The sequence below is a fragment of the Trachinotus anak genome, unplaced genomic scaffold, assembly GCF_046630095.1.
Source record: "Trachinotus anak isolate AG129_WGS33_773 ecotype Australia unplaced genomic scaffold, CSIRO_AGI_Tana_v1 ptg000014l, whole genome shotgun sequence".
NCBI classification, from domain to species: Eukaryota; Metazoa; Chordata; class Actinopteri; order Carangiformes; family Carangidae; genus Trachinotus; species Trachinotus anak.
In genome coordinates, this window is record NW_027273865.1 from 13,350,656 (window position 1) to 13,371,628 (window position 20,973).

General features: G+C 38.0%; 1 protein-coding gene across 1 annotated transcript; it reads left to right on the forward strand.

The window, feature by feature from the left end:
- The first annotated feature begins 464 nt into the window (after window positions 1–464).
- smc4 (structural maintenance of chromosomes 4) lies at window positions 465–20,354 on the forward strand. The gene is made up of 24 exons (XM_071496006.1): window positions 465–647; window positions 2,142–2,299; window positions 3,270–3,460; window positions 4,051–4,242; window positions 5,297–5,473; window positions 7,568–7,732; window positions 8,316–8,443; window positions 8,650–8,790; window positions 9,307–9,457; window positions 11,406–11,570; window positions 11,699–11,932; window positions 12,106–12,291; window positions 12,510–12,671; window positions 12,889–13,114; window positions 13,292–13,368; window positions 14,402–14,554; window positions 14,724–14,850; window positions 15,196–15,385; window positions 17,305–17,449; window positions 18,092–18,265; window positions 18,504–18,686; window positions 18,939–19,171; window positions 19,299–19,482; window positions 20,054–20,354. The coding sequence occupies exons 2-24, from the start codon at window positions 2,152–2,154 to the stop codon at window positions 20,216–20,218; spliced, it is 3,897 nt and encodes a 1,298-aa protein (XP_071352107.1). The 5' UTR covers window positions 465–647; window positions 2,142–2,151; the 3' UTR covers window positions 20,219–20,354.
- The last annotated feature ends 619 nt before the right edge of the window (window positions 20,355–20,973 follow it).

Sequence of the window (20,973 nt, forward strand, 5' to 3'; positions counted from 1 at the left end):
AAAATTGAATTATCGCGAGAGTTGCAAGTCTCGCTTCTTTAACAACTGATATTTTGAGTTATTCACAAGTACGAATGATATCTGTTTAATTAATATATTTAATAGGACTCGTTAAACTTACAATACATCAACATTAATTGCGGATCCATCGAACAATATTTCCTGAAATGCAAACTATTAATCGGGGCGGGACTTCGTTGTACTGTAACCAGGCAACCGTTTGAACACGTAGAAACAACATTAGGCTTTGAATCTGTTAATAATCTTACATAATGTATAACATTATAGAGGAGAAGTGTTTAAGTTTAAACATTTTTTCGTGTGGTTATTTTTGTCATGTGGTTGTCGTGTGTTTGGATCAAGGCGGAGTTGGCTTCGTCCCCTTTTTTGAATTTCGTGGTTTTTTTCCCTTGCCCTTTGAACGTTCCATGGTGCCTTGCGTCAGTTTGTAACGAATTTGGTTCGACAGCACAGTTTAGGCGCCATTTACAAGTTAGAGTTTTCAAGCAGGAGAGCGACTCGGAATGACACGGGGCTAAATTTTGTGGATTATATTTGCCAAACTTTGGATTTACGAACACTTTTTCGAAATAGTGATTCGGCTCAGAAAGGAAGACTCTTGACAGACCGTGCGCATTTTGTGGAAGGTACATAGAAACATTTTAGTTGAGATTAATGGCTGGGTTCCGTCTATTTGCTGAAACGCATAACGACAGTTCCAAACCAGACTTAACATTAACAACAAGTTAACTTCAGTTTCAACTTACGTGGCTACCGTCGAAAAAGTTTTGGCGAAGGTTCACAATACTCCGGAATGTAATGAGAGTTATCACTTTTTTTGTGCTTATTTTACACTCAACAGAACATTAGCATTTTCGTAGAGAAGCACACTTCTAACAGTGACATGCAACTTTTCTGATTGATTGAGCTAATGTTAATGTTGCAGATGGTTGCTAAACTTTGAACTGCAATATCTTTGAGTGGTTAACGTCAACTAGCTTTAGCTGGTGTTAGTTTGAGTGGTGAGCTGAGCACCCCTTTCATTTCTGACAAACCTAACTTTGAGTACAGGTTACGTTACAGTGATGCGTTAACGTTACAGATCCTCAACGCAGATAATCTTGCTAGTCAAAGTTAGCCATTATGTTAGCTTTAGCGTCGCTAACGATATTTAACATCAGATAGTTAGCTGAAGCAGCTAACTCAACGTTAACATTAGCAAAGTGGAATTAGCGCAGTAACGTGGCAAGGTTAACGCTACGCGTTTATTTTTTTAATCCCGTGGCCAAACTGGCGGTGCCATCTTACTTATTTGGCAAACATCATTGAAATTATAACGCTTCTATTAGTCCAATGTTACAGTTAAGTTACATTCGTGCTTTGAATGTGCTTTCCAATTAGCTAGCGAGTTAGGTTGCCCCGTCTACACCTCCGCCCCCAACATAAGTTGAGGGGATGAAGTTAATATTATAGTCAGTTTGAGACCTCGGTCTATTTAGGATGTTGTGTCTTTACCACTGACCAAAGACCTTGTTCAGCTGCGTCTGTGCCATAATGGCCATCTAACATAGCGTTAGGCTGGGTTAAGAGCTGTAGAAAGAGAATTTAGTATTTGCATATTGACTGAATTTGTTTTCCATTTGACGTTACGTTCATTTTTATTTTCATGATTTCCCATCATTGCAAGGGTTATTAACCGTTCAACTTTCTGACTCGCATATAAAATGCCTACTTTAGATGCAGAAGGTTACGAAAGTGATATTGTCACAGGGGGAGGGCATTAATTTCAGTGTTATTTAGGTTTAGTGTTAGAATAGCATCTAATCTTCTACAATCACGCAGATTGGCAGCCATCTCATTTTACGTTATCAGACCAATAGCCTTTTACTAACCTACTTTGCACAGGTCAAACTTATTCACTGCAATCCACGTCGTTACTTTATCTATTGTTGTAAAAACTGCGTTACCTTATGAAAAATATACTGGCTAACCGGTGGCTGGGCGGCAGTGAGATCTGACTGTGGTAATGATTAAAGCCTGACAACAGGGTAGTTGCGTGTGACCGACTAAAAGTGGAGTTGGGAGATTGACAGGCACAAAAACCACTCATGGATATTCCTCTTTACCAATGACCCCTTCAGATTTCAAATCATGCCATCTAAAACTGCAAAGAGCTCAACTGCCTCCGCCAAGCCAAGAGGGAAAGGGTCGCAGCCTCGGGATGACTCCGAAGACGAGCTGGATGTACCCCCTCAAGAAACCAACTCTAATGGCCAAGAGGAGGCACCGCCGACAACTGGCAAGTAACAAAGGGTGTTTTGGTGTCTGTGAATCTAAATAAGTTGTGTTCAGTCAATGGCGTTGCGTGTATTGCTGTATTGGTAGTGGCCAATTGGCACAGCTGTGAAGCTTTTTTTCGTACTTAAATCTCAACACGTAGTTAGAATGGCTGTTATATTTTTTTCTAAAGTGCCAGTCATCAATAAATGTGTGATGACTTTTGAGAGGTTTTTGATATCGTCGAGTACACGTCTTCCACGGATCTTCTCAGCAAACGAGGTAATTTATTTCGGATAATGAAGTGTTTTATATAGTAGATCAAAAGGGTGTTTGACTTAATTCTTACAACTTGATATTAAATCATTTGATTGCGAAGCTTAAGATGCACATTGGCATCAAGTGATGTTTGTGTTTAGAACATGTTGAAGTGCTTCACTGGGATGTCTGGCTGCAAGAATTTAATTTACAACCACCGACCCCTTAGCTTGTTTATGCTTATGTGAGCACAATAGATTTTGGACAGGTCGTTGTGGCTTGGTGTGATGGCAGCATAATCGGTTTTACGTTATACATTATTATCACAAAACAAGACTTAACATGTCTGCTTTCAGTACAGTTCAGCATGAGTGAAAAAATGACGTTGATGATCGAAATTCACACTTTCATTTCGTCGATAGTAAATAGTTAATGTGGCGCATCCACTCTCACGTATCAACGCTTCTCGTGGATAGCGTTTGTATAATAATGTGGGTTCCGTCATAAGCGGCCATGGTCTCTTTCTGTTTTTGGGTTGGCTCTTGTTTTCAGAACAAAGAAAAATAACGCCTGTCAACTTTATCGGGAGTCGTTGTTTGACTGCTCTTTCAACTTGCTGCCTGTGTTTTGTTTGTTTGTTTTTTTGCTCCACCACCCCTCCCCCATGCACCACTGTCCCCCACCTGAAACGACTCGCACAGTGGAATAAAAGTTGTACTTTTTTTATGCCACAGATCCGTCTCATGGGGAAGCTGCCGAGGCGGTTGATAATCGAAGTTTGGAGGAGATTCTCGGTAGCATCCCTCCACCCCCGCCCCCAGCAATGACCAATGAACCGGGCGCTCCTCGCCTGATGATAACGCATTTAGTCAATCGCAACTTTAAATCTTACGCAGGCGAGCAGATTCTGGGGCCTTTTCACAAGGTACGACCAAAATTGGTTATAAATGTAAATCATTCTTTGGAAATGCTTTGTTAACGTGTTGTGTTAAGATTAGAGATTTACCATCATTTGTAGTGTTTCCCAATTTTACTTGTCACAATTTTCATTTGATGCAACTGTGAACATGTTGCCTTGAGTAGTGGTGGACACACAAAAGTACAAAATTGTTAATGATAATACACTGTAACATTTATTGAGTTAAAAGAAATCTAAGTGGAAAAAAGTCACACTCCTCCATTTTGATTTAGTGAGTGTATCTTATAAGGGGTAGTGATCTAATGGTGTGCTGATATTTCCTTTAAATTATGATTTTCTTTAAAACTTTGTCTTTTCACCTTTTTCTGCTCCCTTCATTGCTCTGCAAATATAGGTATATTGAAATAAATCTTAAATACAGCCCCCCACCCCCCCGCCCCCCAGAATACATTCATTGCCACAAGCCTGCTATGCTGAAATGTTAATATATAGGTTCTGATGTTATGGCATTTACAGTATTTGTGTGTGAGTGCAGTATATTTTTATATAATTGATTTATATATTTTCTTTAATCTTCTCTCTTATCTTTCTCTCAGCGCTTTTCCTGCATCATTGGTCCAAATGGAAGTGGGAAGTCCAATGTGATAGATTCAATGCTCTTTGTGTTTGGATACAGAGCGCAAAAGATCAGATCGAAAAAGCTCTCAGTGCTGATTCACAGCTCTGATAAACACAAAGATGTTCAAAGCTGCACTGTGGAGGTGCATTTTCAAAAGATTATTGATAAGGTATATATATCTCTATATACATCTTGGTCACACAGATACACACTACACTCACTCTGGCCTCTCCTAAATTAATCAATATACAGTCCTAATTGAAAGGGGCTATTAGAAATATTTTCTAGTTGACAGATATTTTTCTTGAATTTTGAATATATTTTTTCCCTCAATGCCCACGAGATAATATTGATACTCAGTTATCACCCGGGTGACTAAACACAGATTCAAATCAGTCATGAAAGTTACAACTAAGACCCCATATGCCATAGTTGATTCATAATGTGCTAGAATTGATCACTCTATTTTTGAATAATTTTTAAATTTGCCCTTTAGAGACTAGGCCCTACCTATTTGATAGTACTGTGAAAGGTCAATAAAATGGGTGTATGCAAGATGAGACAAATTTAGTCTGTTGCATTAAATCACAAAATATTTCAAGACCTGACTACAATTTAAGCAATTAGAATTCATTTTGTTTCTATATTTGATCTACCACAGAGGGTGTAAGTAAGTTCTCCATTGATCACTGTTAAATACATGTTTATACCTCCTGTTTGGTTCATCAGTTCACAGTAAATTAAAATCAAGCTGTTATACTAATGGCATAAATCTGTGAACTCTACTGGCTTTACAGTCTGTCATTTCTGAAGCTTAGAAATATTTTTTAAGAAGTGGTGTACACAACTTAAATTATTAGACTTGTTTCTATAATCACTACATTTTTAGGCAAGTGACCTGCCTTTATGTATTGTGGTTCTAATCTTATCATCTTATCTAAAAGGTTGTTTAAATTTTGTAAATGTAACATGATAGAAAACACTCCAATATTGATATGGTTTATTTACATGTTAGTGTAGCTGGCCTAGATCTGTTGACTGCTTTTTAAATAAACCTTTTTCTTAATTGTTTTTAATGAGGTGTGTTTTTCTTTTACCACCCTCAGTGGATTTGTCAGTTTTATGAGTATTATCATTTGATGTGTAGAGCTCTTTTGAGTTTCTCCTGAACTGTTCTGCTCTAAGCTGCTATGTGTCTTCTGCCCCTCCCCCCTCTGAGCCAGGAAGGAGATGACTACGAAGTTATTCCCAACAGCAAGTTCTATGTTTCCAGGACTGCCAACAAAGACAATTCCTCAGCCTACCATATCAATGGCAAGAAAGCCACATTCAAAGAAGTGGGGGCTTTACTCCGAAGCCATGGTATTGATCTAGACCACAACAGATTTCTGATCTTACAGGTAATTGTAATTTTTTTAATGTAATTTCCTCTTCTACTTCTAACTTTTTTTTTTTTTTTTTAATCCCTGCTGTGACCATCCCATTCTGTCCTGTCAGAGATTTCCTGCTCTTTGCCCTCTGCCCATTTCCCAGTCCTCCTTTTGTCAAATGTTTCATGGCTACCTTAAGGCCATGCCTCTCTATGGGAATAACCTGTTACACTGGAATTGGAAGTGAGAGGATGTGCCCTCTGCCAGCCCTTAGACTGCTATAGCAGCGCATCATGGTTTGAAACAATGTGAAAAAAGTGCGAACCATAATTTGCTGCTTTAGAATTTTAAGGAAAAATTGCAATTTTACCCATACATGGACATGGACATGAGTGGCTGTAGTTGGACAACTAATTCAGATTTTGTAGTGCGGGAATTTTTGATGGGGTTGAGCCACCAGTGAGGACAGGTTGGATCCCTTCCCCTCCCTTTCCCATGTACCTGCCACGCTTTAGCAGCACGTAAATATTGGCGTGTGAGAATAAACCCCAACCCCAATATTAGCAGTGCTGCTTCAGTGTGGCTGGATCAGACACCCTCCATTACCATGGCTTTAATATTGGTTGAACTTTTTTTTTTTTTTTTTTTTTTTTTTGCCTCCACTGTGAATGTAACACACTTGTGTATATCTTCTTATTATTTTTCTTGTTTGATTTTTTTAAATTACATTTTTTATTTAGCATTGTGTTGCACTGAGTTTGAACCAGTTCACTTGTTACATTCCTACCCCTTCTGATTGTATTACATGTGTGACCTATCCATTATTACTGATTAACCCAAGGCTTATTGGGGGACGACTGATGTCAGAGCAGAACAAAATGGCTGATTAAATCTTTGTTGTCCTAATTTTTTAATTTTATTTCATTATTTTTACAATTTGTGGTAGTTTCAGGTGAACTCACAGGGTTTCTACCCTTTACTGTGGTTTTGTGGTTAGCTGGTTGATTACATGTGCCCTGCTTGACTTTTTTTGTATGCGTGTGTGCATGTCCATTCTCACTCTCCTTGAATGTTAGATTTTTAGCTCTCTGTCTATGACATGGCTGCATGACTATGGGAAGAGGCTTTAGCTTGTTCTCCAAGGTCACTTTTCCAGGCCTCTGGCTAAGGGGAAGCTGTCTATTTTGTGCACTGGTCAGAGCAGTGGATGACGTGGGATCCCCCCCCCCCCCCCCCTCCCGCCCCTCCTTCCTCTATTGGCTTCTCCTTTCTTTCATACATAAAAGTAATATGTGAGCTTTTTTATTCCTACACATAAATGAAACATATTTTAAGACTTAATTTTGACCATATTTGGATTTAATTTGATTTTGCCTTGAAACTTATTAAGTAGGAATATTGTTATTCTAAGACAGCCTAACTCAAAAAATAAATAAATAAAAATGAACACATGTTCAGACAAATATAATTACACCGGAGAGTTGTTTCTTACTTGGGGTCAAGTAGTATACATGTACAGTATTTGGAAATTCAACCAAGGTGTAGCTGCAAGACATCAGAATTGACGTGCTATCAAAAGTGTTTGTTTTTAAATCACTTTAAATTTAGCAAATATAATTTTAACACAAGTTCTGTAATGGGTAGTCATTGCTGGTGAGGCAGTGTGGTGAGGTGATGATGTGTTTTAGCATTAATATTTCTAAGTGTTCTGAAGCATGTTAAACATATGTGATTACACTATTAACTCATTCATCAGATTAAATCACATCTAATATTTTTTTCAGAGTAGTTGTTCAGTATTTTAAGTCTAATTAATATTTTTATTATTTTTAGTGTGTCTGAGTGGGAAAATCTCAAAGGGAACCTCTAGAAATGAATTTTTGGTAGCCTGTGCATGTATCTGCAAAGCTGTGTGTGTGTGTCTGTCTGTCTGTGGCAGACCAGCGTTATTGTAAGTTTAGAGTTATGAATTCATTTGGCCACATATCTTAATAATGAATGTTGTGGACATTTTTTATTATTACAAATTACAGGAGTTATTGTTGTATTATGACTTTTTGCTCTATGTTTTCTATGAATGATTGCCTGCATGTCTCTCCATGTGGTGTTCTGAACTGTACATAGGGCGAGGTGGAACAGATTGCCATGATGAAGCCTAAAGGTCAGACAGAGCATGATGAGGGTATGCTGGAGTACCTGGAGGACATTATTGGCTCCTGCCGCCTCAAGGAGCCCATCCAAACCCTGGCCCGCCGTATTGAGCTACTCAATGAGCAGAGGGGAGAGAAGGTGACATACACTCATACAGTACCTTCTCACACAGTCAAAAGCTAACCAACTTTCCTTCCTGTGTCCTGACTTCATTTGCTGTGCATTTATGTAGTGGGGGTTAGAGCTTATAGCTTTCTTTTGTGTGAGCATGTGTTTGGATGCTTTTGATGCACATAATCTGAGATGAAAATAATAGATTTGAAAGTGTTTAAATAAATGTGCATCATGTAAGATAAGTTGGTACTTGGCTGGGCCAACTACCCCGTACATGAGTCATAGATTTGCATAAGAAAGCTTTAGAGCATGCACATTTGCCTCTGAAGATTGTGCTATCTTAGTATGTAGGTAGATATCTTCTTTTTTTTTCCTTTTTTTCTTTTTATAAGAAATTTTTATTTTATTGTTTTACTGTAAGTAACAAGAAACATAAGTAATTAGAAACAAATTAATGCTATTGTATTGTTTCTCAAAATACCTTAGATTCTGTAAAAATGATATATTGCTTTTTGAACATGCAACTACTCCACATAACTTATGAATAGAAATTTTAATAAAGTTTTGTCACTTGATATTAAGTATTGTAATATGTTTACTGTCCTAGCTTAACCGAGTAAAGCTAGTGGAAAAGGAGAAGAATGCATTGGAGGGAGAAAGGAACAAAGCTGTGGAGTTCCTCACCCTGGAGAATGACATCTTCAAACACAAGAGTCAGCTTTGCCAATATTATGTGTGAGTGCACTACCAGAACCTCTCTGTTCTGTACAGGACAAACACTATAATATCCTCAACAGTAATATAGAAAAAAAAAATTTGCAAATTTTTTAAAAATCTACACAAGGAGCATTAATCTTTTCTGACACTTGGTTCTTTCTTTTATATGTAAATTATTAAGTTTTATCTCTCACTGGTTTTTCCTTATATCTTTTTGCCATTAGTCATGATCTGCAGAAACGTGTGGTGGATAAAGAGCAGGAAAAGCAGAAGATCTTGGAAGACACCAAGGAACTCACTGAGAAAAATTCTAAGATATCACAGGAGATGGAGAAAATGAACCAGGAGCTCAAAAATGTGGAGAAGTAATGCATTTTTATTCTTTCATGCTTAGAAGGCTACTAATTTTTCTTCTATTTTGGCAATGTCAGGTTTTTGTCAGGCCTTCTCTTACTCTGAACACTTTTGTTTAGAAGCAAAATTCCAGTTCAGGTGTGGGAAAGTATAGAAGTAACAATAATTTGTATGGCTTAAAATTAGATCATTGCAAAAGAAAAATAATACAGAATATTGCTGTTTCCTTGCAAAAAGATGTAAACATCTAGATACCATAATTTCATAAATTTTTGGCTTTGATGAGCATAGATTATTTTTAAAATTGTAAAAACATCTTTGAAATTAAAACTGTAGGAATTGAAAACTGACAGAGCTTTATTATGAAGAGCTTCCTGTGTTATATTATAGCACCTGAGCCTGTTATTCTTTGATATGTATGGATTAAATTGTATTGTTTTCAGATTCTTATGGTTAATACAATATTTCATTTAATTTTTCCATGACTGACTTGAATGTAGTCAGTAAAAATGCTGTTCCTCCACCAGGAAACAAAATAAGCTTAACAAGTACATAGAGACCCAGAAGGAGAAGTTCACCCAGCTGGACCTGCAGGATGTTGAAGTGCGTGAGAAGATTAAACACTCCAAGAGCAAGAACAAGAAACTACAGAAGCAGCTGGAAAAGGACAAAGAAAAGGTGTGTTGGCCTTTAAATTGTGGTCCACTATTACACACAGTTCAACAACTCAATTTAACTTGGCATAAATGTTGGCTACTCTGTTGTAGTTTTTTGATTTCTTTACTTTCACAATATCACAGAGGGCATTTCCACAATGTTCAGAGGCACACACACATTGTCAGGAGAGCATGTATGTAGCCCTTTCCCATAATTTACATGTAAGACATACATATACAACATTGCACTAAGTCAAGACAAACCAGCACCAGTGGTATGACACTCCAGTGTTACTGTGTTTATTTTGTCTCGTGTCCAAGAAAGAAACATGGGTACTAAAAATATAATTTCCATTGCTTATAGAAAACACAAGGGCTGTTGTTTTGAGGCCTGGAGAAATAGACATTTGTGAAGGATTTACAGAAATCCACATAGTGATAGATGAATTGCTGAATTCAACAATTGCATTTTAATTTGCATCTGTGCCCTATGTTGTTTTTTTTTTTTTGTTTTGTTTTTTTTTCTGTAATCAAAGTTACTAGAATCACTTCTAAATTGAGAAGCCTTTTTTTCCTGCAAAGCTTTCATCACTTCACAGGTTCAGTGTACAGTTGAACCAATGCACTATTTGTGTTTTTTTTTTTTTGTGCCTACCTTAAATGTCAGTGTTGTAGGAGTTATTTGCCATAATAAACGTGGAATCTAAAGTGACATATTGCAAGAGATATAAAACATGTTCTTAGCCTGTTTTTTTTTTGTTTGTTTGTTTGTTTTTTTTGTATGTTTTTTTTTTTTGTGTGAAAATTAAGCAAGATAAGATATAGTACATTTAATTCAGAAAATATTACAGGTAATGTAGTGTTCTAAACAAAAACCTGACTTCTGGTAGTTATTGTTTTCAAAACAATGTAACTGACATCATTCTGTATGATAGTAAAGGCTACACAAAGCAAGAAATAAGTCAGTGAAATAGACTTTCATACAAAAACGTGTACATTGCTACTGGCATGATGGACATGATTCCCAGTGTTACTGAAAAATCATGTGTCATTTGTAGAAGCGTGTGGGGACTGTGCTTTAATTTCTCATATTTTTTCGTACCTTGGTCAAAGACAAATGCCTGTTTTTCCTCTAAATTAATTGACTTTATACATAGAAAAAAAAAAACCTGTGTAAAATTGTAAATCAAACTTCATGGCAGGAAGGCGTATCTGCCCTAAACTAGCCACTAGGGGGCTATAAAGTAACACACAAGTTGATTGTTAGTGTGTGCTCTGTTTCACGATTAATCATGTTCCTGTCTCTTAGACTAATGTTTCTCTAACTTGAGCACTTACTGAAAAATGTTTTCACACAAACCTAGAGTTAAGAGTTCCCTTATAACTGTAGGTATGTCTTCTCATCTCCTTCTCGGCTCTAAAACACCATCTGCTCCACCTACAATGGCTGTGCTCTGGAAGCGTCTTGGTCAGAGGGGGTGCTGGGCAGAGGCAGGCAGACCTCTGGGGAGCAGTGTTCTGCTGTGTGGTAGTCAACTATGGCCTGGCTTGTGTAACACTCCCAGCAGCCACATTCACATTTCACCCACAGTTAACCCTACAAAACATAGACTATACACATACACACACACAAACACACACCACTCCTTGCCTTGTTTCAGCCCTGCCAAGCGGCAGACTGTTGTGCCAGTCTTAACCAGGGCTTGCTCATTCCTGAATGTGTGTTTATAGTTGATTACAGTTGTGTGCTTTGGCCTGCTTCTGAATGTGTAGCACAGTTGCTTGTAACTGGCACTGTCAAAAAAACATATTCAGTCCACTGACTTAACACCTCTTGTCTCCAGAAGTCTTCACTGATGTCTTTCATCTCATCAATTTGAAACTAGACAGGTGTAGTCACTGTTGCTTAGAATCCAGTCGGACACATCACGTCTGTTTTTGTACGTTTTCCTTTCTCACTCATCTTTCAGCTGGAGGAAGTGCGCAGTGTACCAGCCAGCAGTGAAAAAGCCATCTCTGAGGCAACAGCTCGCAAGGAAGAGCTGGAGAAGCAGAAGGTGAAAGAAGAGGAAAAACTTAAGGAGGTGATGGAGAGTCTGAAAGAAGAGACCAGCGGTTTGCAACAGGACAAAGAGGTGCGGAGATGCTTCTTGGTGTTAGTTTGTGGAATGCTTTGTTTAAGTTTTTGAGATAGAACGTTTCTTGCATTCTTTTCATAAAAAATGTAATTTTACAACCTTACCTCTCCTCTTATATTCTCCAGACCAAAGAGAAAGAGCTTATGGAGCTCAGTAAGGCTGTAAATGAGACCCGTTCCCGTATGGACTTGGCTCAGTCAGAGCTTGATATCTATCTTAGCCGCCACAACACAGCTTTAACACAGCTCAATACGGCCAAGCAAACACTTCAGACAACCTCTGATACACTGCGAGAGCGCCGCACTGCCATCAAAGATTTGGAAGTCAAGATACCTCAGAAAGAGCAGGATTTAAAGAAGGTAAAACCAAAACCTTGTTGGGGCAGCATTTACATGAAACATTTCACATCTTCAAAAAATAAGTAGCTTGTGTTGTAACCCCCGCACACCCTTATGTATTCACTACACCTGCCCAGCAGGTGGCGTCATTTATGTGAACCTTTCTTTGAATTGCCCCCCCTTCCTCTCTGCAGGATGAGGAGGAGCTAGAGCAGCTGATGAAGATGGATAATGAGGCTAGAGAAGTGGTGAGGGAAATGAGGCAGAAGGTGGATGAAGCCAAGAGCTCTCTGTCCTCCAACCGCAGTCGAGGAAAGGTCCTAGATGCACTCATGCAGCAGAAGAAGAGTGGCAGAATCCCTGGCATCTTTGGAAGATTGGTAAAAAGCCACATTCAAATATACAGGGTTACTCAGCAAGGATTTAATTTATGGCCATCTTGCTATGGTGTGCACTACAACTTGAGTCTTATTATTGCTAAGATTAACAACTTCATCTTTACAAATTTATTTTTATTTGACTTTCAAGTATTCATTGATCTGAATAAAGAGCAGAAGTCTATATTGGTTGCATTATTATTATATTTTTGTGCTTGTAGGGAGACCTTGGAGCCATAGATGAGAAGTATGATGTGGCTATTTCCTCCAGTTGTGGTGCCCTGGACAACATTGTGGTGGATACCATTGACACAGCTCAGAAATGTGTCACATTCCTCAAAGAGCAGAATATTGGGGTCGCCACCTTCATTGGTCTTGACAAGGTAAAGAAAATTGCACTCAATCATGAGGTTGCAAAACAATTATTTTGTGTTTGACTGATTTTGTGATGTTTCATGCATGCTACACTCTACTCTACTTGACATTACACTTTAATCACTCACAGAAAGTGTTTTAAGTCTTTGTTGGGCTATTTAGGTTTCTTCCAAAAAAAACTAATAGTTTCTGGAATCTCCTTTTCCTCCTCATTTCCTTTTTCAGATGAAGGTGTGGGAGAGGAACATGGCTCCCATTAATACTCCAGAGAACAGCCCTCGTCTCTTTGACATGGTGCGAGTGAAAGATGAGAGTGTGCGACCAGCTTTCTACTTTGCCCTAAGGGATACCCTGGTCGCCAAGGACATGGAACAGGCCACAAGAATGGCCTTCCAGAAAGACAAGCGCTGGAGAGTGGTCACCCTGAAGGGACAGATAATTGAGATGGCTGGTGGGTGGCCAACTATTTCTGTCATAACCCAGTTAATATGTGTTTTTGTTTCTTCTTTTTTTTTCTTTTTCTTTAGCCTGTACACATAGTGTTGTCCCAGTGAAGATAATACATACATTCTGTTTTCACAAGTCAGATTTTATTTAATCTCCCTGTGGTCTGGTGTGTATTTCACAGGAACCATGACTGGGGGAGGGAGAGTATTAAAGGGCAGGATGGGCTCCTCTATTGGCACAGAGGTCTCCCAGGAGGAGGTGAGTGCAGTAAACACAAATAGGAGCTGGTGTTTATCAGATGTCTTGAGGCAGAAATGTGGTCCCAACTGGCCAAACATTCAAAGCAATACATATTTGATGCTACTTTAAACTCAGTCTTTCCCAGATTTTAAAAAAATGTTTCGTGTTCGATTTAAAATAACAATAAACCTTGTCATAGAAATGTATTAGAACTTCTTTCTACTTATTTTGTGCCCATTAATGGTTACATTAACACAATTGTACCTGCTCTGCAGACAACATTCTTGTAGTTTGCACCTAATTGAAATCTATTAATGCAGCAGCAATAGTGATTATATAGGACAGAAGATCTGTGATTGCATTTATTTCACCGTGAAGTACCAATACATTGTATATTCAATAATTTACCCACCATGAAACATAATCTGAATAAAATATTAAAATACATAGCATACATGATCTTTGATATTTTAGCCAAATGGCACACTGATGTAACTGTACTATAGGGACAGATTGACATCATTGCCAAAGCATTACCTAAATTATTATGTCTGCCAAGACATGCTCACGTTTAAGTAGAGCTTTTATACATTAAAAGCAAAACAAATAGGCTATCTATTAACACGAGAACTCGAAAGCAGATTAAATGTAATATTTCTATCAGTTCATATACATTATGTTAAGCCTTACCTATGTACAGCAAGCATGTCACAAAAGTGACACAATTTTCTGTATTTAATTTAATTTTTCTGCATCAAATAACTGTACCTTCCCAGACTGTCAGACTTTTGAATGTGCTGTTTGCAAACCAGAAATATAGAGATTAACAATAGGACGTCATCATCAAGTTAGTATTATTATATTGTTGTTCTTTCTCGGTCGTTCAGGCTTCATAAATAATTCCTGCCGAAAGCTAGGAGTACTTAAGTTTTACTCTGAGCCTGTTAACTAGAAGTGGTTTTGAGATGCTGGATTACCATGGATGCTGCTATCAGATAATCAGCAGGTTCTTGGTGTATGAGACATGAAGATTTTCATGTGTTTTCTGCAGCTTGACCGCATGGAGAGCAAGCTGAAAGAGAGAGTGTTGAAGCTGCAGGGCTGCCAAGAGAGAAAGCTGCAGCTAGAGGAGAACATCCAGCGCCTGCGGCCACAACTCAGAGACATGAAGAACACCCTAGAAAAATATGACAACAGCATGAATGTATGTCAAATACACTTCTTCTTTTTCATTCAGAGTGTTTTTGTCTCACTCATTTGGGTGCATTTGTGGTCCAAATAACCTCTACACTTCATAGTCAATTAGTATATAGTATTGACTGCATAAAAACGTTTGCATGCTTGGTGACTATTTTCCCTTTTTTGTCTTTCAGAGTCTAGCTGATCAGGAGGCTCACTTGAAACTTCAGATCAAGGAACTTGAGGCTAACGTGCTGGCAGCTGCCCCAGACAAGGCCAAACAGAAGCAGATGGAGAAGAGCCTGGAGGCCTTCAAGAAAGGTAGGATCCTCCTCTAAACTGTACAAAGTAATGCTCTTTTGAATTGTTAAATATGTTATAAAATTAATGTTTGATCTCATGGTAGACTGAGTTGTAATTTGTGGGGAAGAAAAAAAAAGTATACATAGCATTGTGTCAAAATTTTCACATCGAAATTGTTGTTTCTCATTTTTAAAGCCCAAATGAGTCCACATGTTAACGTGACAGATTCATAAAAAAAGTTTTCCCCATTTAATCCTCCTGAATATATAGCATCAGACATTGAATGAACAACAGGAATATCATCATTCTGTCTTATTCCTTTCTCCCTGTTCTGTCCCTTCATACCCACTCTTGTTCTTTTAGAATATGAGGCAGCGTCCAGTAAGGCTGGGAAGGTGGAAAATGAAGTGAAAAGGCTCCACAACCTGATTGTTGACATCAATAGCCACAAGCTAAAGGCTCAGCAGGACAAGCTCGACAAGGTTAACAAGGAGCTAGATGACTGCTCCTCTACCATAACCAAGGCACAAGTAGCCATAAAGACAGCTGACCGGTAAGTAAATGATGCACATTTAAGCTCTGTATTTACATGAGTTTGCATTATCTCTTATGTGTTAATGATGAAATGTAACATAATGTCAGCAGTTGTCAGTCAGACATTAATTTCAGTGCACTTGTTGGTACTTTGCTTGGTTTAAATGTGTATGAAACTGTCAGTCACAAAATTATTTTAAAAACGTGATAAGATGATATGTTAAAAATGGGAATGCTAAACTGTTTTAAACTGTCCATAGTTCTAATATCAGTCGTAATCATCAATACCTGATACTAAGCCCTTAGTGACGTGTCATTTAGGCAGCCAATCTAGAACATCCCAGATCATCCATGCAGTGCCAGAATTGCAAAGGCATATCTCCTGATTGTCTTTAGCTGTGACACCCCATACCAGGGTTTTAGGTTGCTGTGTTTAATACTTTAGGATGCCAACGTTTGTCAGGTCTGTACCTCTCTGACAAATAATACACATCACATTTACAGTGAATTGCATTAAATTACGGAAGTATTCACTAAGCTTTTCTTTTCTTCTGCATGTTGTCATTGGTTTTTGAGTTAATCAGTATTGTGGCAGTTACAACAAAAATAGGCATCTAGTAATCAGTATCTGTAGCTGGAACATTAAGATTGATCATGTGGTCAGGGTCTCTGCAGGTGAAAAGTTAAAAAGCATAGAGGTTTATTATAATTTAATTTGCAAAGGTCTTATTGGAAGTTTTTTTTCTTCCCTGCTGAAGACAGTGAAAATTACTTGTAGTTTTTTTGTATGTTGTTGTGGGTTGTTGAGAGATGTTATACATAAAGTATAAGTGAGCCTTGTGACAGTGGACTCTGCTGCAGGAGGTTTTTTGTCCTTTTTGTGGAATTTCAGTCAGCACTATCAGATCTACAGCAGAAATTTGCTACTACTATCTACCAAGTTAATGCTTTCATTATATTACTTATTGTTTAATATTGACGCAATGTGATAGAAATGGCAGTAACTTGATAGTGTTAACTTGTTATTGTCCCTACTCTTTTGGTCATTCTTTGACCACCAGTATGAGTGTGGAAAATGTATTAAATTACAATCCATGTAGTATTAGAGGTGTTTTTAAAAGTCTTCAATTTATTGTGGTGATCATAGAATACTGAACCTTTTCCTCACCTATGTGGCCGTCCATCCACACTATGCCAACATTTTCCAAGGTAAGGTACTGTATGTAGCAAAAAAAAAACATCACTCAAGTGTTGTCACTGGTTTGTATTTCAGTTTGTGATAAGATGACTCAACAGAAATGCCACACTAATGTGATTGAGTGTCTCCGGGCTGCAGTGCAGAGATTAGTTAGCTTTGTTTAACAAGTAGTATTTATGAGCCGAAATCACTATTTTTCATGCAAAATGTCAGAAAAGCTGAGGTGTGCATTTAGCTATTGTGAAACATAGCGTAAGTGTTAATAAAGAACAGCAGATAAAATAATGTAGGTTTATCATGCTGAGAATGATGGCTATGTTTAACGATGTCCTTCCAACACCATATACAAATTAGTTTTTTGCCAGTGGGAAGGAGGAAGAAAGAAGAGAAGGTTAATCATTTTTCATATAGTTGTGATGTTTTAGTGTTGATAGCAAACGTTTAAAAACAATTTGAATGCACTAGTGTGGAAAAAAGCCAGTTTGACATGAAAATGACATTTGTAGTTTGTCCATCCTACTCTGGGTGAGCTGTTCATTGTCATAAACAATAGATCCTGATGTTAAAACCTAAAAAGCTCACTGAGCTGGTCGCTCTCCAGCACTCAATAACAGTTCTGTTATGCAAGACTGAACCTGATATTATTAGTTGTTTTGTTACACATATACAAACACACAAACCACTACCGCTCTAACAGATACGAATATCATTGCCCTTTGCTGTCTGTGTCCCCTCTGCAGCAACCTGAAGAAGTGTGAGGAGAGTCTGAATCGAGTGCAGGGTGAACTGGAGGAGAATGAGAAGTCAATGGCTGAGCTCACAGAGCAACTGAAGAAACTGGAAGATGAGGCCGGGCAGATCATGAATGCCTGTCAGGAGGCTGAGGTTAGTGCAGCACACTTGAATCACTTTATGTTTAGTGTCATTGTTTTGGTGTTTTTTGTTTTTTTTTTGTTTGTTTGTTTTTTTTGTTTGTTTTTTTTAAACAGATTTTCATATAATGATTCCAGTTATTTTGTATCAATATATACAAAAGTTGTAGTTTTCTGCTCCAAGAAAATGGTCTTGACAGTAGTTTCTAATAAAGCTGGTCCACTTGGAAGTGTAGATGGCTAAAACTGTCCATCTTGTAATTTTAAAATTAAGAGAAAAGTTGCTGTTTACAAGTCCCACACAGGAATGAAAAATAATTTTAACTGTTGAAATACAGTGTTTTTGAAATACATATCCACATATCCCATTTACATTTTACTGAAGTGTTTAAAAGGTGTTGCTGTACTACTATGCACTATAATAAATATTGAAGTATGTAAGTGATTTCTATGGGATTTATGTTTATGTGGGGATCATTGATCACTCTGGACCATTCCTGCGATTAGTAAGAATACTTTGAATCAAGCTCAATATCTTTTACAAGTGTGTATGTGTGTTTGTTTTTTTTCCTCATGCTGTACAATGACCACATCTTCATGAATTTTAAGTAAAAACTGAAACAATTTGAGTACCAGTTTTTTTCTTGTCCTCTAGGCTGCACTTCCTGAGGTGCAGGAGCAGTATCAGGGGGTGTTGAAGGAGATAAAGGTCTTGCAGCAACAGGAGCACGCACTTCAGGAGGAATCCCTCAGCGTCCGGCTCCGCATTGAGCAGATAGAGACCACCATCACTGAACACAACAACAAGATCAAACACTGGCAGAAAGAGGTGGGTGAGGCTTGGTGGTTTGATTTTTGCAACACCAGCTGTACATTCTATTGGTAATGATGACAATTTAAAATAAAAATAAAGATATATATAGTTTTGGAGTTTTGCTTTTATCTGACATTGCTCTAATCCATGCAGTGCTAATGATCTGTAGCAAATGTTAGCAAATGTGTGGGTATATGAATTATATTTTTGACTGTGTCTTTGACTATTAATCATTGTTGTTTATGTTCTTCAGGCCAGCAAACTCTCCCTTCATACTGTTGAGGACAAGCCAGCAGAGGAACTTCCTGTTCTTACTCCTGCTGAACTTGAAGAAATCTCTGATCCCAACATAATTATCAACAAGATGATCACGTTAGAGACTCAATGTGCTCAGATGAAGCCCAACCTTGGGGCAATTGCTGAGTACAAGAAAAAGGTATGAATAATGGGAATGGGCTGTTCCTGTCTAACTTAAGCAGATGTTTGCTCATTATGTATTTTACTTGAAGAATTTCTTCATTTTCCAGCAAATAAACAGGCAAATTTCCAAAGTATTTGTTTGTGTTTGATGCTCTTACCTTGTAACTAAAGTGAGAAGTGGTGTCAAAATAATTAAGGAACACTGTTAGGAATTTCTGAAAAAGGAAACACTTGAGTCATTTCAGTATGTGTCACTGTGTGTTTTCAGGAGGAGCTGTACCTACAGCGTGTGGCTCAGTTGGACGAGATCACTACTGAGAGGGACAAATTCAAACGTGGCTACGAGGACCTGCGCAAACAGCGGCTAAACGAATTCATGACTGGATTCAACATGATCACAAACAAGCTGAAAGAAAACTACCAGATGCTTACACTGGGTGGTGATGCAGAGCTGGAGCTTGTGGACAGTTTAGATCCCTTCTCTGAGGGCATCATGTTCAGGTAGCAGACAGGAAAAAAAACAGGCCAAAGACCAATGGCACATTTTGTTGATTCCTGTTGACTTTTTTTCTAGACATAAATCCTGTCCTTTTGTTGGAGCACTAATTCTGTTTCTTACTTTATCTAGTGTTCGTCCTCCAAAGAAGAGCTGGAAAAAGATCTTTAACCTGTCAGGAGGAGAAAAGACCCTCAGCTCCTTGGCTCTGGTGTTTGCTTTGCACCACTATAAACCCACACCACTCTACTTCATGGACGAGATAGATGCTGCTCTTGATTTCAAGAATGTCTCCATTGTTGCTTGTTACATTTATGTGAGTATGGCCCTGTATGTTATGTGATGAAACAAGCTGCATGACAGTGTCAAGATCTGTCTCTTAAGTTTTAAGTACATTTTTAGTAGCAAGGTGGTGTAATGTGATTCATGAAAAGCCTCTTTATTCACAAACATCTGCCTAACTTTAGTGTTCTCAAGTAAGCCACTGTATCCAGGGGTTTCTGTTTGATGATACAATGATTCAACTAAAGTACATTAGCCTGTTAAGTTTAAGAACTGTGGAGGTAATCAGTGCCATTATCATTGACTCATGAGAACCCAGCGTTTCTCTTGTGTACCACTGAATAAGGGGGGAGTTCACAAAAAAAATCTTTTATTTTTGGGAGCTGGATCAAAACAAAGCACTAAGCCTTTAAATGCTGGCCTCCAATGTGCCCATTATTTTTATAGGCTTTTGGCTAAAGGTTCACTTTATTGTTTAGGCTACAATTTGACAGCACCTCTGCAGCAGCTTTTCACTCAATAGTGCTCAGTTGAGATGAAAATCTCAAATCACAATCTCTGGTCAGATCAGTAATTTTTTTTCCTTTTCCTTGATCTCTGTGCAGGAGCAAACAAAGAACGCTCAGTTCATCATCATTTCTCTGAGGAACAACATGTTTGAGATCGCTGATCGGCTCATCGGCATCTACAAAACTCACAACACCACCAAGAGTGTGGGAATTAATCCCAAAACCATTGTGTTCAAAGAGCACGATGCTGTCACTGCTTAAACCTGAACAATCTTTGTCTTGGCTGTTTTAGTTTCCTTTTCACATATGTAAATATTTTTTATATCTTTTTATCTTCCTTACAATGAAATGCTGCTATTCTTTATTACTATCTGACTCAATAAATGTTTTCTGGTGAGATCTTTTCCTTAATGCAGACACTGATTAGCACTCACATGTACAGAAAAAATTCATCTTCAAAAGTTTTTCCAGCTTTTATTTGAATTTATATAAAGTCTGTCTGAAATTAAAGCACAAAATGAACAATTTGATTTTAAAATCAAGGAATAATGGAATCTTCCCCTGAACTAAATTTAATATAAATTTCTTTTACTCATTCAGCAGCTGAACACACTTGGTGTTCTTTCTGTGATGAAAATCAAATATTGTTCAGTTTGTCCCAACACTGTTGATCCCACACCAGCTCCATGGGGTTTAAGTCTGGAGACTGTACTGCTCTTCCATCATGCGAAGCCACTGTCTTTTATGCTTTGCTTGTTACTTACCTTTTTCTGATAACATACAGTACTACTCCCTGCAGTATTGTCCTAATAATGCATAGAGGTAGTAGGTTTGTTCCCACACTTCCTTGGGATACCTGGATTGTTTGCATTAACTTTCAAGGCTTCATTTACTTCCATTGCTACAGCAAAGTTAACATATTTCTTAATCCCTGGAAAGGTCTCTTCTATGGTGGCCTAAACTTCATTTTTTACATGAGTTTACCACTGATCTTTGCACCATTTAGCCTTATCCAC